The sequence below is a fragment of the Cydia splendana genome, chromosome 23 (assembly GCF_910591565.1).
Source record: "Cydia splendana chromosome 23, ilCydSple1.2, whole genome shotgun sequence".
NCBI lineage: Eukaryota > Metazoa > Arthropoda > Insecta > Lepidoptera > Tortricidae > Cydia > Cydia splendana.
In genome coordinates, this window is record NC_085982.1 from 10185443 (window position 1) to 10203171 (window position 17729).

General features: G+C 36.0%; 1 protein-coding gene across 1 annotated transcript in view; it reads right to left on the reverse strand.

Moving 5' to 3' along the window:
• Positions 1 to 6267: 6267 nt before the first annotated feature.
• LOC134801890 (E3 ubiquitin-protein ligase CBL) overlaps positions 6268 to 17729 on the reverse strand; it is a 154066-nt gene continuing 142604 nt past the window's right edge. Inside the window, exons 10-14 of the mRNA XM_063774543.1 lie at positions 10997 to 11270; positions 10164 to 10280; positions 8625 to 9219; positions 7752 to 7903; positions 6268 to 7278 (exon numbers count right to left, since the gene is read on the reverse strand). Of these exons, the coding sequence (XP_063630613.1) occupies positions 7061 to 7278; positions 7752 to 7903; positions 8625 to 9219; positions 10164 to 10280; positions 10997 to 11270 (1356 nt within the window). The 3' untranslated portion in view covers positions 6268 to 7060. The remainder of the gene's footprint in view (positions 7279 to 7751; positions 7904 to 8624; positions 9220 to 10163; positions 10281 to 10996; positions 11271 to 17729) is intronic.

Below are 17729 nucleotides of genomic sequence, written 5' to 3' on the forward strand. Positions count from 1 at the left end.
CAGCCTCAGTAACAATTCAATCGTAGCCAAATATTCGAACAGTTACCAACTAAACAATCCTCCATGCGCCACGGATCCACGCAAAAAATAACCTAAAAACTTTTTCACTCTATATAAAACTAATAAATGTGTTTTTTTCGTGGATCCGTGAGCTAGTTACATTAACTGGTAAAAAATACAGATCCACCGAAAAATTCAACATAATCAAAAAACTTAATAGATAAAACAAAAGAATAATTCAGACCATTATGTTGTCGGTACTCTTTTGAACATTTGATACTATTTTTCTAATTTTCGTAAAACTTTTGTTTTATATCAACGTAGGCTAATTCGACAGTACCTGGCCGGTTTTAGCAACTGGCCGCCCTAAACTAAAAATGAATTCTATTCACCTATAAGGGGTCATCCATTCATTACATCACACGTTTAGGGGGAGGGAGGGGGTCAAGAAAATGTGACATGTTGTGACAAGGGGGAGGGGGGAGTCATAAACTTTGTGACGTCACTTTAACTTCATCAGTAACCGAAAATGTATTTAAATTATTTTATGCGCTAATTATCATTTAAATAACAAGGTTTTTAAACGATAATCGTTTTTATTCGTTTAATTTTATTTCTTAATCAGTTTTGGGTTATAAAATTACTAATATTTCTTTTGTCAAAAATATTTTGATAAAATATTAAATAAATATTTGCCGATTTCGTTGAAGAAATGTGACGTCACACCAGGGGGGAGGGGTTTGCCAAATGTGACCAAGTGTGACAAGGAGGGGGGGAGAGGTAAAAAAAACCTAGAAATTCGTGTGACGTAATTAATGGATGACCCCTAAATAGAATTTATTTTAGTATAAGGTGGCCAGTTATTGAAACCTTATACTAAAATGAATTCTGTTTATAGGTGAATAGAATTCTTTTTTAGTTTAGTTTCTAGCGAATTACCTATGTTTTATCTTATTTTTAATTTAACGCATGACAAACCCCGCATTAAAACGGACGCTTAATTTACGACCATTCAAAGATATCTTTTGATGAAGGATTCACTACTTTTCAAACACTACTAAAGTAAGAACACAAAGCACGGAGAATGTCGTACATTAACCCACCTGTGCCTATCTCAATCGCAAGCGCATAGTTATATTGCTGTCAATGCCATTGTGAGAGTGAGACAGTAATATGCGCGTACGACAGAGATGGAAACAGTCGGGTACTTTAAAAACAGTAAGTATCAAATGTTCTTCCGCATTCCAAACCCATCATAGCTTCCAAATTTAACAAGAAACGTTAGTAAACCCACAGGTTTGTATAATGAGGTATTTATTCGCTTGACGTGACTTGATATGATAATCATTATACATTACAAACCGAAAACAATGTCCAAATATAAGGGCAACATATAGGTAGAGTTAGACCTGCAAGAAAAGTCCGCAGCGATTTTGATAGCCCACGCAGTGCAAGTGTTATTCTAAACGTCATACTTCTATGAAATTATGACGTATAAATTACACTTGCACTGCGTGGGCTATCAAAATCACTGCAGACTTTTCTTGGTTTAGGCCAGTTTATTAAATATTGTACAATACACTTTTTTTAATGTGGACATTTTTATGTAATGTCTACTCAGAATCACGAGCTCTTTAGGATATAAAAGGATCTCATAGGAGAAAAAAGTGCACCAAGTTGTTTATTTCCATTCTGTTACCATTTTTATATGGCAATAACGGAATGGAACGATCGAAAATGTATGGACATTTGGGCCACTTTCTTTCTCCTTAATAGGAGAAAAAATAGGATAGAAAAAGCTCGAAATTCTGAGTAGAAATAACTTAAAAATTTAGAAAATAAAAAAGTGTAGGTGGTGTACAAACTAAAATAAATAATGTTTGCCTTAACCTAGGTTAAGGCAAACATAGTTTATTTTGCTCGGAGCAAAAGGACTTTTGAGAATTCCCTATAAGTGTTTCTTTTGCCCCCTATTTTTCCAATAACATATCTGACCTTACATATTTGTTGCATTTATGGAGTCCATCTAAGCTAAATCCGCACACCTTCTTCAACGTAACAACGTAGTATTTTCATAGTAATTGGACATTAAATGTCAATTTGAAACATACATTTTATGGCGAGAAACAGTCACTGAAAAATTTGTGCATAGTTAGCTTGGTCCGACACTAGACATGTTTTAGATACTAGGGACAAGCCCGTTAATATAAACGAGGAATTAATTAAATGACTTTATTAAATTTACAATGTTGCGAACTTGTCCATAATATCTTTAACGCTTTCTGTGCATTGTGGGTCAAATATGACCCACAGAATGATAAATTACTTTACCCTTTTATTTGGACTGACACATTTATCTCATTTGCTCAAGAATAATAAAGGCATTCTCGTGTTAGTTCATAATGTAAATGTTCCACATGATTTCCATTTTCCTTTATAATTCAAATAACGTACATAATCAATTTTTTTTTGCGTTCATAGTGATTTTATACATAAATAATGAGATTATGTCATGTAATTGTGAAATGAATGCAGAAAAATAATAATGTTTTGGTTTTTGTGACTTGTAATGTATACACATTATTTATTCTGTTCTCGCTAATATTTTATCATGGTTTATATTCATTTTCACTAAGCGATAGTGTATACACAGCCTAAGATTATAAGATACTATTATTACAACTTTGGACAAGAATATAAAGCTATGTGTGTAATATTATCTATTAGGTGCAAAACAGGATGACTTTAATTTTCAAAAGTACTAAACTAAAATCACTTTATACTTTGGTAAAACTCCAACTGGTCTTACTGGTCTTACTGGTTTTGGTCTTCTAATGTAGTAGAATTGGACTAAGCATAAAGTTACCCTAATGCATCTTAGCACAAATGTATTTTTTTATGACTTTTTAAATCACTGTCCCTTTTTATCTTGATACAGTTAAATTTCTAATGGGTCACTAGTACTAGAGATATTTGTACAAGGTTTTTAAGATTTCACTTCGGATAAATTCGTGAAAACACAAATACACCCGAAGTGTTATTACACACATTTGCTATACATTTTATGTCCAAGTATATAATTTGACTAGCGCACTGGTGGATATGTATTTATTCATAAATACCTTACGGTCCTGATAAACTACTTAATATTATTACAATGGTAATATTAAATTACGGGGGTATGATTACAATGGATTGGATTAATTATTATAAAGAAAATTAAATAGCAACAATGACATAAGAATAAAGAAGCAAATAGGTTAAATAAAAACAGTAAAACTCAATGACGTACAATTTTCAGAATACTAAATTGAGCAAAATTTAAAAAAATCTGTGTCGAGAAGACGCTCCGATTTTTTCGGAAATTAATCAATTTAAACAGTTAAGTAATTTAAGTTATCAGAAGAGCTCTAGTTATGATTTATAACTAGACATATCTTAGATGGCCAAGCAAATCTTGTCAGTAGAAAAAGGCGCGAAATTCTAATTTTCTATGAGACGATATCCCTTCGCGCCTACATTTTTCAAAATTGGCGCCTTTTTCTACTGACAAGATCTGCTTGACCAACTTTAGTTTTGTTTTATTAAAACCTGTATGGCTTGTTTCTTCTCATGTCATTGATTAGCAAAATATTAACTACTAAAATTCAGTCAGGTTATTTAAAGCGCGATAAGCGAAAATAAAATTATTCCTGCACCTTCTGTGTCAATAAAATTATTATTTAATGTGGCAAAGACAGCCTATGCCTAGAGTTAATTTTTGGTCTGATGCTTAATAGGATTTTTTTCAATGGGTCATATATGTCCCACTGTGCATAGGGTTCATATTTATCTTTGCCACTTTGACCATAACGTATAGATATATGCAATATCAAAAAAGTTAGTTTAATAAATACAAGCGCAGAAATTTTGGTCACAAATCATCTGTCATCTTTTAGGATAATTACGAAAAATGTAATATGGGTAGTCTGTACTTAGTAGACACACAGATTGGTTGTTAAAGTTATATGGATTTATGCTTTCGCTATTTAGATAATTTATTATGAACGTGACAGATGACAGCTATGTTTATGGCAATATACCCAGACCGATTTGTGGTATTTCGATTATAAGTATTTACTCAAGCGATGGGTTATTGTTTAAACAATGATTGCTGAGGTTTGCTAAACAAAACAAAAAACGAAAATAACACAAATCGGCCCTAGCCGATTTTGCTTTAAGTCTATAGTTGTGTTATTTTAATAATTATAATGCTAAATTTTCTCTACTATTTTATTTAAAATCAAAAAGAAGATTTGTATGTGGATCAATATATTTGTCAATTTATTAAAAGTTAGTAGAAAAAGTAGGATTAAAGATATAAGAAAAAAAACATTGGTGCAGTTTAAGCTCGTACAATGTTCAACTAAAATCATACTAGTTTCTTAATTCATTAAAAAAGGAAGATGTCCGCAGAGTTCGAACAGTAAAAATATATTTACATCAACAATTTAAAGTAGAATAGTTATGCTAAATATTAATATTGCAAATGTCATAAGTCAGAGTGTCAAAATTTGTATTTAATTACAATCATTCATTATACACATTTTTAAAAAATATAATCTATATGAACGACTATTTAAGTAGTTTTAAGACAGCATTTTTTCATATGAAAATATAAGTAATATTTACTTTACAAATATATTTACAATGCTTACTGAAATTAGCTTATGAGTAAGATGAATACTGATAAGAAAAAACTGGAATTAAAATTGTTTATGTGACTACTTTAAGATCGAAGCAAAATAAATACGTCGTTATATAAAAATGTGCTTTATCGTCTATAGTTTTAAGTTTGTTTTTTAATAAGCCTATAATACTATCACACGTTTTTTAGAAATGAAACCGTATAGGTTATATGAAAAATCTCGCCACATGTCAGATTAAAAAGGTATTTAAAAAACTATTTACAAATGTTTAAATACAAAAACACCGAGATTAACAACAATGGCGACTTTTAATTTGAATTATTATCAATTATTTAAACTATGCTATTAGAAAATAAAATCCTTAATCATATCATTATCAATCGTGTTCGTCATCATGAATTTAAATCTATTTTTTTTTATAAAATGGATGAGTAGCGTACTTTATTTTGAAGGTGATGATGAGTGGATGGAAAAGTTCTTTGGACATGACCAGTATAATTGGATAACAGTTTCAACCAACTAACCACTAGACTATACCAAAGATTCTGATTGTAGGTACTAAATGTGTAAATCTAAAACAAAATCCGGGCCGATTTTGATATTGCTGTCGATTTTTGATAACGTCTTGTAAATCGATGAACACCGGTAGCATGCACGAAAAAGTGTCACGCTGTGGACAAATCTCTATGGTAACGTTGTGGACGGATCTCCATGGTAACGTTACGTAATGTTTTCTTATGACGTTATCACACAAAATTATCGTCCGTAAACCGACTTTACAGACAACAATATTTTTTTTTTAGTTGGATGATAATGAAATCACAGCTTGTCCCGAAAAAATTTAGGTACTAATGTAATTTTCCGTATAGGTACGAAACTACTATATTTTTCGTAACTCAGTGGAATGTTGGACATACGATGAAATTGCGCTTATTTATAATGTACAGAATAGAGAACTATAAAAATCCACCAAATTTTATCAAAAGCTAGCGAAAAAAGAATGGAAAACAAAATAAAAACCAGCCCTTAAAAATTTAAGGTTTAATTAAGGCAATTTCGACTGCGAGATAATTCAACTAATCGAAATATCTTCCCAAAATCTTCCCCTAATCGGAATAATTTGCCCTCTGCACCTTAGTCTAAAATAAATTCATGCGTCGATTTTTTTTTCGATTTTACACATGTTTTAATACAATCATGAAATCTTTGACACCATACGCCACTAGTTTCAAGATCTTGAAAATTCAACATTTTATTGGAACATCTGTACGTGTTTGTTACCGAATGCCAGATTTCGTTGCTTTCTGCACATCTTCGTTGTCATGTGATACGTTGGTTATGTTACGAGTACTAATATTTACTACGTGGCAGACAATACAAAATTTGTGAATCTGGCATCAAACCTGAACCTTGTTTGAAGGCCCGAAGGTTGATATTGAGCTGAAGTCGCGCGCGTTATTTCTCGTCTTTCGGCCCGATTCGAACATTAATTAAGATACGTCAATGAATAGATCTAAAAACGACATGGATTAGATATGTCAGTGTCAAATGTGACGTTTCTTAAAACAAAACCGTCACTTTTGACACTGACACATCTAATCCATATCGTTTCCAGATTTATTAATAGACGTTTCTTAAAGTTTGAATCGGGCAGTTACGCGGTCAAATGGTTAAATAAAATGGCTTATTTTTAGCCAGTCACTAATTTTGTATAACAAAGTCACCCAATAGTAATTGTTTACAAGATACAGGTTTGAAAATGTACAGCTACTACAAAATGCAGCTTAAGTTGAAGTAGGAACGATTGCTATTGCTTTCAGAGTTATCTATATGAGTCTATATTATGACGATTCTTACAATATTGGTGTTAATGATACTATCACAAAATGTACAATTTGCGATTTAATAAATAAAGCTGATAATTTGTGAGCAAACGCGGGCTAACACTAAAATGTGGTAAACTAATGAGATGGCAGTGATGGTAAAAACCGTTAGACTTATTAAAATTATTTAATATTGTAAACTGAAATAACAAAATTCCAGACTTCATTAACTATTTATTTCCAGTAAATTTCACATAAATAATTTAATTTACAATTTGTTCCATATTTGGAACACATTAATCACACTCGCAACCCGCAAGTTTATTATAAACATCAATTTATAACAATGTTTGTACTATAAATTCAGGAAGGATGCATACCACACGAACTTATTAAACAAGCGAGCGTGTTCCAAATATGGCACACAAGGTTAAACCATGTTCCAAATATGGGACACGAGGCGAAATCTTATGTTCCAAACCTGGGACACAAGGTAAAATTAGTCTAACGTTTCCCCATCATTTACTAAGCGATTAAACTAAACTAAAGCTAGCACTTATTTGACACCTTCGACCCGAATTCGTGTAAAATATCACACGCCATCTCCAAATCGTTTCTAGTGATGCCTAATGCTCGCACAACGATATCTTTAGGGTAACCCTCGCCTACTAGCCGAGCAATGTAGTCTAAATTAATGTTTTCGTACGAGACGTTCTCAGCGTACTTTCGGCCGTTCTTGTCGTGCGTTAGGGGGTTGAATTTTTTGGCTGGAAAAGAAAATAAATTTTCGTTAGTTTTTATTAACTGAAATCAGAATCTTTGCATTTTAATCAATAGGGAATATTAAGCGAAACTCTGCATAGGAGGCGTCACTACCACTATCCGTCACAATCTAGGGGTCTACCACGAAACAAGAAAATCGAAATTTTGTTATCTAACCTCTCTATCACTCTTGAATATTCGAGCGATAAAGAGGCAGATAACTAAATGTAGATTTTTGCGGTTCCCGGTATGCCCTTGTTAACAAACCGCCTTGATGCATCAATGTCATATCTTATTGTCTGTCAAAACTTTTGAGGCATACTTTTTATGTATAAGTTACTCTATGGTTTTCTAGAGGAGCTAGTGCTGCACATTGCAGTAATACCCTCTGTTGATGACCATTCTAAAAAACTTTTTCTTGCTAACAAGAATACGGAATACGACTAATCGTTTTTTTTTCCCTTAAATTGATACTTACGTGCGACAGCGAGTTCATTCCTCTCCGCCGCCACATTCTCGTACGGCGGATCTTTCTCTTCCGACGGGAATTTTGGCATCGTTGTCGATTTGGTTGGTTGGATGTCCCCCCCACTAGTACTAGTGGGCAACGACCTTTGCCGCGGCGGCGCTCTGTTGAGAAGAAACCAGAAATCATTGTTAGATACACCCATACACACTAAAACCCAATTTTAGGCCAGTTAATTTTAATGTCATTTATTAATTTGATGATTGATCGAGTATGTTCAGGTATAAGTTTTAATGTCTAATAATTTTAGTTGTGTTGATGGTTTATGATGTAATATTTGAAGGTTTTATTCTTTATAATTGCAAAACCGACATAAATCAACGCCATTATTCCGCAGTTTAATTCAAAAATTATACGATTTTTGGTCGATTTAAATCCCCCCCAAAAAGAGGGGTGTTATATATATGTACATTCACAATATTTGTATAGTACTATAAATAGTAAACATATGTGCCTAAGTGATAAATTAGTTAAATATTTCCTAAATGTAACTCTACGAAAAAAAATTTTTTATACTACATAATATGGTCCTATTTTCCTGCACTAGTGCGTAAAATAGCACTTTTCGTGCGTATGTCAAAGTTTAAAGGGCCATATGTACTGTAAAACGTAGTACGATACACGTGCAAATAGGTAATTCGCAACTCGTGTCGATTTAAAACACTCCCTTCGGTCGTGTTTTAATTTATCGCCACTCGTCCACTTCGAATTTCCTCTTTTCCGCACTTGTATCGTAAACTATTTCGCGGTGTGGCGTATGGCACAAACGTATTCTCACCCGACGTTGTATTAAAAATGATAATTTTACATAAATCTTATTCTTACCTGTTTTCAACCCTGTCAAATATCCTGTCCGGTTTCTCTGGTATTACTGGTGGGGATTCTAGTCTATCTGAAGGCACTACTTTCTCTCTATTGTCGGGGACAGGTACCCTATCTCTTTCTGGTATTCTATTTTCTATCCTATGCTCTCTTTCTGCCGGAACGGGGGGTATTCTGTCGAGAACGCGTTCTGCCGGGACAGGCCTGTGTTCTCTTTCCGTTGGTAAGGGTATTCTTTCTTTTTCTGGTATTCTTTCTCTTTCTGGGAGCCTTTCTGGTTTGTCAGTTCTTTCTCCCGATCGATCGGGTCTGTCCGATCTTTCGGGTAGTCTGTCTGATCTTTCGGGTAGTCTGTCCGATCTTTCGGGTAGTCTGTCTGATCTTTCGGGTAGTCTGTCCGATCTTTCGGGTAGTCTGTCCGATCTTTCGGGTAGTCGGTCCGATCTGTCCGGTACTCTGTCCAATCTGTCGGGTAGTTTGTCCGATCTATCGGGTCGGTCTTCAGAGTTATCGGGAGGGGGTGCGGGGAGGGGTCGGCTGTTGGATTGTGGTGTGTTCGCTCGTCGAGGCTTCTCGAATGCTCGTGGGTCTGGTGGTACTGGTACCTAGAATAAAAAAGTAGGTTAGTTAAAACATCAAATACTGTCAAATTGATGTTGAAACAAAGACTTTGAAATCAACGTTCGATATCTATACTATTTGTGGCTTTCCATCAGGAAAACGTAAAACATAAGGAACCTTTTCTGATGAAAAGCCACATTTGGGACAGATACGGCCCATTACATTAGGTATTTTCATCGCTGATGAGATTTGATAACGTTAACAATGCGTCATTGTTTTTTTATTGACCGAGCGTTAGTGAAGGTCTCCATTTTAGCTTGGGCCTCGAGGAATTTCGCTGTGATAATGACTCAATGAAGTAAGTAAAAGTCAAAATATTCCCTCGAGTCGGGTTTAGGTCCTAATGACGATCTTCTCGGCTCAGGAATGAGTGACGATGGACCTATACTTCTTCTTTTTCGCATTATCCCGGCATTTTCCCAGAACTCATGGGAGCTTGGAGTCCGCTTGACAACTAAATCCATGATTTGACTTAGGCACTAGTTGTTACGAAATCAACTGCCATCTGACCTTCCAACCCAGTATGGAAACTAGGCCTTATTGGGAATAATCCGGTTTACTCACGATATTTTCCTTCACCGAAAAGCAACTGGTAAATATCGAATGATATTTCGTACATAAGTTCCGAAAAACTCACTGGTATGGCCCGGGATTTGAACCCGCGACCACCGGATTGAAAGTCACATGCTCCTACCGTTAGGCCACCAGCGCGACGATGATGATGGACCTATACGTAATAAATACTACAAATATTTCGAACTTACCTCGTGCCGCGTATCAATGATGCCAGTAATAGTTTCCGTGGACCCAGTTATGATGGAAGTCAGTCGATGCCTCGAGTCCGGTTCAGGTTCTAACGAAGATCTCCTCGGCTCTGCAATGAGTGAAGGACCTATACGTAACACTATAAATATTTCTAACTTACCTCGTGCCGCGTATCAATGATGCCAGTAATAGTTTCCGTGGACCCAGTTATGATGGAAGTCAGCCGATGCCTCGAATCCGGTTCTGGTTCTAAAGAAGATCTTCTCCTTGGCTCTGCAATGTGTGAAGGACCTTAGTGAGTGGAAGAAAATATTTTGTTACAAATTGTGTGGTGAAAGAGTTGGTGTGTTGGTTGGGTTTTTTGAGACTTTGTTATTTGGGGGAGTTATATTTAAAAGTTACATTGTTTTTTGGGTTCCATTGTTTTATATATACCCAAACAAACTTACTAAACTTATACATTTTATTGTTTCTGCACTACGGTATCGCTTTTAGTATCATAGTGCCGAAGGTGGCAGGTATTTATGCACGCAGGGCGACCTGTAAGTATGCTGTGAGGTACTTATAATTTTAGTATAAGGGCGCCGAGAGCGCGAGGTATTGGAGCGCGCGCAGCGCACCACGTACGCTAGGCGACACTTTTACTACGGGGCGGAGGAGCGCGCATAGCGCACCTCATACGTCGGCGACACTACTTCAGGGTACGCCATATGTTTCATAGGGTATTATACTGTATTTAAAATAAATTATTTTACACCATGCATGAAATAAAGCACTAGATAATTATTAGAAAAACATAGATAGGAGTTACATATTTTTAAACACAAGTTCTATTTAATAAATCGGATAGAAATATAAAAAGTAGGCGAGTCGACCGCGACGTCACGATGTAATGTTTCATATAAATTCCATATTAGCAAATCGTTTCGACAGTTCTAAAAAAGTAACCGATTTGACTAGGAGGATAGTACCCTACTCTCGTGTCCCACCTTGTTGCGTGGCCAGCGCGATGTCCTGCACGCTGGTGGCGGCGGCCAGGCCGTGCTCGCCGGGCGACAGGCTCTTGCGCGGCGGGAGCGGCGGCGCGCGCAGCTCCCCGTACGCGTTCTCCCCCGCGCCCGCGCCCGCGCCGCCCGCCGCCGCCCCGCCCGCCCCGCCCCGCCGCCGGCCCGGGCGCGGCGAGTGCCGGGGGGACGCCGGGGGCGAGCGCGGGGGGCGCAGCGCGGCTATACTGGAGAGGGCCGCGTTGAACTCCGACCAATCCTAGGGGAAAAGTTGGAGTTGTAGACCGATACTCAATAACACATAAATAAAACAACAATTTCAAAAAAGGTTTATAGAGACCGATAATAGGCGGTGTTTTCGCGTATACATCCCCCTGCTCCTTTCGCGAATTATTGACAAATAAACTCGATTACATAAATATGTTGGCGGTGTACGTTCTATCCCCCTTATTCATAAACGTTTACTAAAGGTGACAAGCCGATAATAATCGTTTGTCCCTTTCCGACGTATTGGTAAGATGGAAAGGGACGAACGATTATTATCGGCTTGTCAACTTTAGTAAACGTTTACCTATGAATAAGGGGGTATATACACGTCAGAAAAAAAAATTCCAAATGAAAATGAATTTTAACATACACTTATGTAATCGAAACTCGGAGTAAATATCTATGGAGCGGCCATTAACAGGCGTTCCCCTCTGCAAAAAGTCCGCGGCCGCCGGTCAAGGAGGTTATATAAAACTAGTTGCCACACGTCATACGCCATTCAGCAAACGTCAGTCTAAGTGGAATGATAGGAGCCGAAAATGCCGAATTGCATCGTTTTCTCGTTCAAAATGAGTTCGAAAACGTCTAGTCTACAAAAAGAACACGTTTCTTATCATATGTATTAGGTACTATTACATCTAAATATTATCAAATAGTGCATTAACTTTGCAAATAAAAAACATTGTCAATCTGACAGTGATACCAGTGATATGGTATTAGATCTAATTTAGGGTAATTCTAAAGAAGACTTTCTAAATATTATTTAGGTACGAGTAGAATTTCTAATAGGAAATATTATGCGAAACTCTGCGTAGGGGGCGCGACTACCACAATCCATCACAATTTGGGGGTCCGCCGCGGAACAAGAAAATTTAAATTTCGTTATCTAACCTCTCTATCACTATTGCATATTTGAGCGATAAAGAGAAAAGAGAAAATTTACTAGCTAGCTTAGTGCTACACTCTGGCGGCAGAACATTGCAGTAATACGCCCTATTTGCGTTGCTTTTTGTTATATAATTTATGTAACACATTATTTTATATAACACCTTAGTTTCATATCAACCTAATCTATTTAATCAAATAAATAGATCTATAAGAATAAAGAAAAGGGGGACGGGGGATCAAAAAGTAGTCGAAAACATCTCGCGTGATTTGTGCACAACCCCTAACCCTTTACCTACGGGTGTCAACCAGAGTTGCCAGTAAGGCAACACCGCTGCAGTACGGGTGTCAACTATAGTTGATCGAAGTAATGGTCGTGTTCAACATTTTTTTTAAACAAAACGAGACCTTGTGGCTTGGTAATAGCGGTCACATTATGCACTGTGATTAGTATAGATACAAAGAAAAAAATATCATAATATTTCGGTAGATGGCTCTGACATTAACATAATTTTAAAATTACCGCTTTTTTGCTGGCAACTGGAGTTGACACCCGTACTGCAGAGGTGCTAATAATTGAATTCAATATGGCGGACAATAGTGTTGTTTTCAAATTTCATCGACTTGTTGTCGATATGAGAGTATGGCGGGGGAGTGTTTGGAGTGTTATTTTTAGTGTTTTTTTACCGTTTTTGGTTAAAATATTGGAATTTAACATGTTATAAAATCATTATTAGGTACTATTGTACCTAATAATAATTTCACCACAATCATAACTTGTTAAATTTCAGTTTTACATTTACTAGGTTATCGATATATCGACAAATGCGTCGATAGACGCACATCACTATTTTCCATAAGTGGCAAATTGTTTTAGTGCAACGTTTTTTGTGATTGATATTTATGCATTATTTTCATAATTATCGTTATTTAAGTGTTTATTTGTGTTAAGTATATTATAAACTAATGTTCTTAAACGTAAACTTGTGAAATCCGCGAGTAGTAACTTAAAAATCTTTAATTTCTTAGTGACTGGTATATTGCTTGATAGCAGAAAAACAAGTGAATATTATTACTCCAAGTGATTATTTATTGATTAAACACATTATACTTATTGTGTGTGTGAAGTTTCAAGTGTGTAGCTGTAATACTTCAAAAGTTACAAGTAAGTGAAATTATGCCTAACCGCTGACTCTCGCCAAAACATGCCCGTATTGGGCGGTGACGGAGCGATTTAATAGCCCGTAGGTAAAGGGCTAAATAACGTAAAATTACCGATAAACTATTTTTTGAAAATTAATTTTTCCTTTAGTTTCTACATATAGCAGTTTCTAAAAAAGCGGCAAATTTGAAAAATGTAGGCGGGAAGGGATATCGTACCATAGAAAATATGAATTTCGCGCCTTTTTTACTGACAAGATTTGCTTGACCAGCTATATATTTTTATTTAACATGTCAAATATTTTATTAATTTAAGGTATTTACGGCTGTCACTTTCCATAAATAGGCACTTTTAATTTATTACTCTGGTATCACCGTACCAATATTAGTGATGGGACACCATAAAAACCAATATCGGTAAAATCGATATAAACGTAATGAATAATATGCAGATGGTCATGATGCCTAGCGAACACCAGCCATATCGTACAAACCTCAAGGAGTGATATTCCTAGGCAGATTATGATCTGCCTAGTGACCACCAGCCATATCGTGCTAACTTCAAGGTGTGATATTCCTAAGCAGATCATGAAACGCCGGCATGTCATGTTCTGACTAGTGATCACCAGCCATACCGTGCAAACCTCAACATTTAGGCATATCGAATAAGTAGGATGTCCTACATTTTAGCAAATGATAACCATTGAAATGGCTTGACAGCCTACTTATAGTACGTGTTTGGGTAGAGTATGATTTTAGTACCTAGCACCTACGCATTCTGCTCCAAATGCCACATAGAATATAGCACTAGCAGTAGCAAAAAATGCAAAACGCAGATTATTAAATGGCGGTGTTTCATTATATGCCTAGGAATATCTCGATATGCCCGATTTTACAATCTACCGCCGATATATATACTAATTATCCCCTACTCAATATCCCTTAAATGACATCCTATGGCCGCGTTCCATCTCTGTCATCAGATCTGCATGCTCGATAGTATATTTCATTGCTTTCAGAAGTAAACCAACATGTAAAATATTAACTAATGAACTGATAATAAAAAATCATTCTATATCAGCTTGCAAGATTCGCCCTAAACAAATTGACAAACTATTAGAACAACATCTAAAAACAATACAAAAATTGAAAGTTAGTAAAACGCTGGTACAAAGACTTGATATTGTATTATTATTATAATTGATAAAAGCAGAAATTAAAATTCATTGTCAATAAAATATCGACAACATTATCGGCGCGTCCCTCGCACTATCTAGGTTTACTTAGAACTGACGTCATCTCGTTCACGGACAGGGTTGTCTGTGTTTGTTCTTGTACTTGTGTGAATTTAGTTTTTGCTAGTGTTTGATAATTTTGTCGTGTGCGTGTGTAGCGACGCATGCTAAAAATGCATTAGTGTTAACATTATTTGTGTGCGTTACCTCGTCCCCCGCGCCAAAAACGACAGAATTTTTCAGATAGAAATTAGTGCGCGTCTCTACTCCATAGATATTTACTCCGAGAATCGAAATCTCGAATATCCGCTAAGCAAGCGATTAACTATGAATGTACCTACCTATTAACCTTTTCGACGCCATATCAAACACAAAAGCTGTCACGCGGACGCTACGTCACCGAAGTGTCAAAACTGAAATTGAACTTTATGTATATGCACGTAGGTCTATGTTGCTCTGTGGTTTGTGACCGATTAATCGGTCTTTGGCGATAAACCTGCGGTGCGAATATATCGGTCATGGGCGTCCAAAAGGTTAAAGAGGCATATTTCGACCACTTTCAATTCAACAATCTCGCGACCTTTGGCAAAAAATATTACGAAGTTAGATTAAAACGAAGCCATTTAAAATAAATAAAAGCCAAAAATAAAGACGATCAACAACTTACTTTCATTTTGCAAGCACATACATGCTCAATGCATGCCACACAAAGCACAAACATGATGGAAAACGACATGAAAAAATGAAAACAATATACCTAAACGAAAAAATGACACTACTCTAAAATTTTAAAAGTAAACTTTCTGTTACAAAAAGAATAAATAGATCCCATCAGTTTCGTTATTTTTCAGAAATGTTTCCTTTTCAAACAATAAGTTTTTGGCAAAAATTTCATTTTTGGTACAAGCTTTTATCGCTGACTGTATTTTTCTTACGACAGGCAACTAATACTCATCGAGACAATTCTAAAAACTCCTAAAACAATTAGGTTGCGCTGTTTCATCACAGAGTTCCTATGACCACCTCCTGTCTCCATCATCAGATCAGCTCGATGTTACCATAATATTGCATTGTCATCTGATTTATACATGCATGCAAAATTTCAGCTCAATCGGAAACCGGGAAGTGGATCAAATTTAACTTGCAAGATTAGATTACAGACAGACAGACAACGGTCAGGTGAAACTAAATAAAAGCTTGTAAAAACAATTATCAATCGGTTGTCTATCTCATTTTTAATGATACAAATTGTAGCAGATTTTGTATAAAATACAGTTAGACACATTCACATTTAGCATAGTAAGGTTTGAATTTTTTTCAAAATAATCCCATTATTACCTGACGAGCCTTACTTATACAACAAACAATCAATGAAATGATGAACTGGATAAAATTTAAAGGTAATTTTACATTTTCACAAGATTACATTTCAAATTGTACAAATTCATACATTTCAACAAATTTTACTTACGTGAAAAATAAATAAATACTGAGACTATCATTTTTCTTACAATGATATAAAATAAGAATAATGCCCTCTCATTTTAACAAGTACCTGCTTTTTTACGATAAAGTAAGGACGCAAAGCACAAAGAATTTCGTACATTGACACCTCGTTTTCTATCTTTATCGCACGCGCACATTTGTATTGCCGTCCCACTCAGACAGTGACATTGACCGCAGCATCATAAGAGGCACAGCATAGGGTATTTGACTGTATTTAAAATAAATTATTTTACACCATGCCATTAAATAAAGCACCAGAAGATTAACACTTTCATTGCCAGGCCAAAATTCAAGTCCATCGCTGAATGCCGGCGTAAATACAAACATCTATATAAGACTCCCCCGTGGAGTCCAAACGCGCACTCGACGAATAAACAACGCTGCACGCCAAGAACTCCGCTGTGGAGTTCATTTATTTCTATGCCGTATGCCGGCGACTCCTCTAGGGAGTCCAGGGCTGTCGCAAAGGATAAAATTGCCAACGCCATGCATTTTTAGTTTGCAAAGTGAACATAAATACATATAAGGGAGATATGTCGGATACCTACCTACCTACCTACACCGCTTGGTGCAATTACTTGACTAGATCATTACTTCGGCGTCGCTACAGGGCGGTTCCATTGCTTAGTCGCTTCCTGTATGTGTAAAATAAATAAAGCCCACACACACACACAGAGAGACTACATAAAATATTAAAATAACATTTCAGAGAATAAGATTTAATATTCCATTGTTAACGTAACGGTGAAGAAAATGAGCCAAATATGCCAGCTTTTAAATTGTTTTCCTAAAAATTGCACGTTTTTTCTAATCCTAAAAAACGAGGTATAGCGACAACCCTGAAAAATCGTAAGTTTCGTAAGAACTCGCTAGGGGAGTCGGATGGCATGGCCTTTAGTCATCTATAATTTTATAGTACGAACTCCCCTCGGGAGTCGTGTGGCATGTGAACAAAGTTTTTGAGAACTCCCTAGTGGAGTTCTTGGCATTGAAAGTGTTAATAGAGAAACGTAGATTGCAGTTATTTGTAGTCACTATTTCTATTTTAAAACCCGTAAAACTATAAAGAGTAGGTAATTTGATCGTGACGTCACATGCTAGTGTTTCATATAAACTCCATCGTAGCAAATCGTTTTGACAGTTCGAAAAAAGAAACTCATTTGACTAGTAGTCAAATACCCAATTATGCGCGTGCGATATAAATAGGAAATGGCATGTCAATATACGAAATTCTTCCTGCTAACGGTCCTTACTATAGTAATGCCCAAAATGCGCTCGAGTATTTAGCAAGAAGATAGGGTATGTGAGCCACTTAAGGGCGCACCAGAGAGTGGATCAGCTACACTCTAATAACACGAGTTAAAAATTGCCTACTCCAGAGGACACAGTCGCTATGGCCGAAATCGGTCAGGAGAGCATCATCATCATCATCAATGTTTTACTACAATATAATACAATGAGGCGTATTACGATTGTAATATTAGGTCATTACCTATTAAATTGGCGTTTTGTTCGGAGAATTTCAACGAAACACGAATTTCCATACAATTAATTTTGCGGATATTTTTTTGATGGCTAATTCAAACCAAACAAAATTTTTCCAGTAATTTTTGACACCTTTAAGGTATGTTTTCAATATCTCCATTTCTTGAAAATTGGTACCA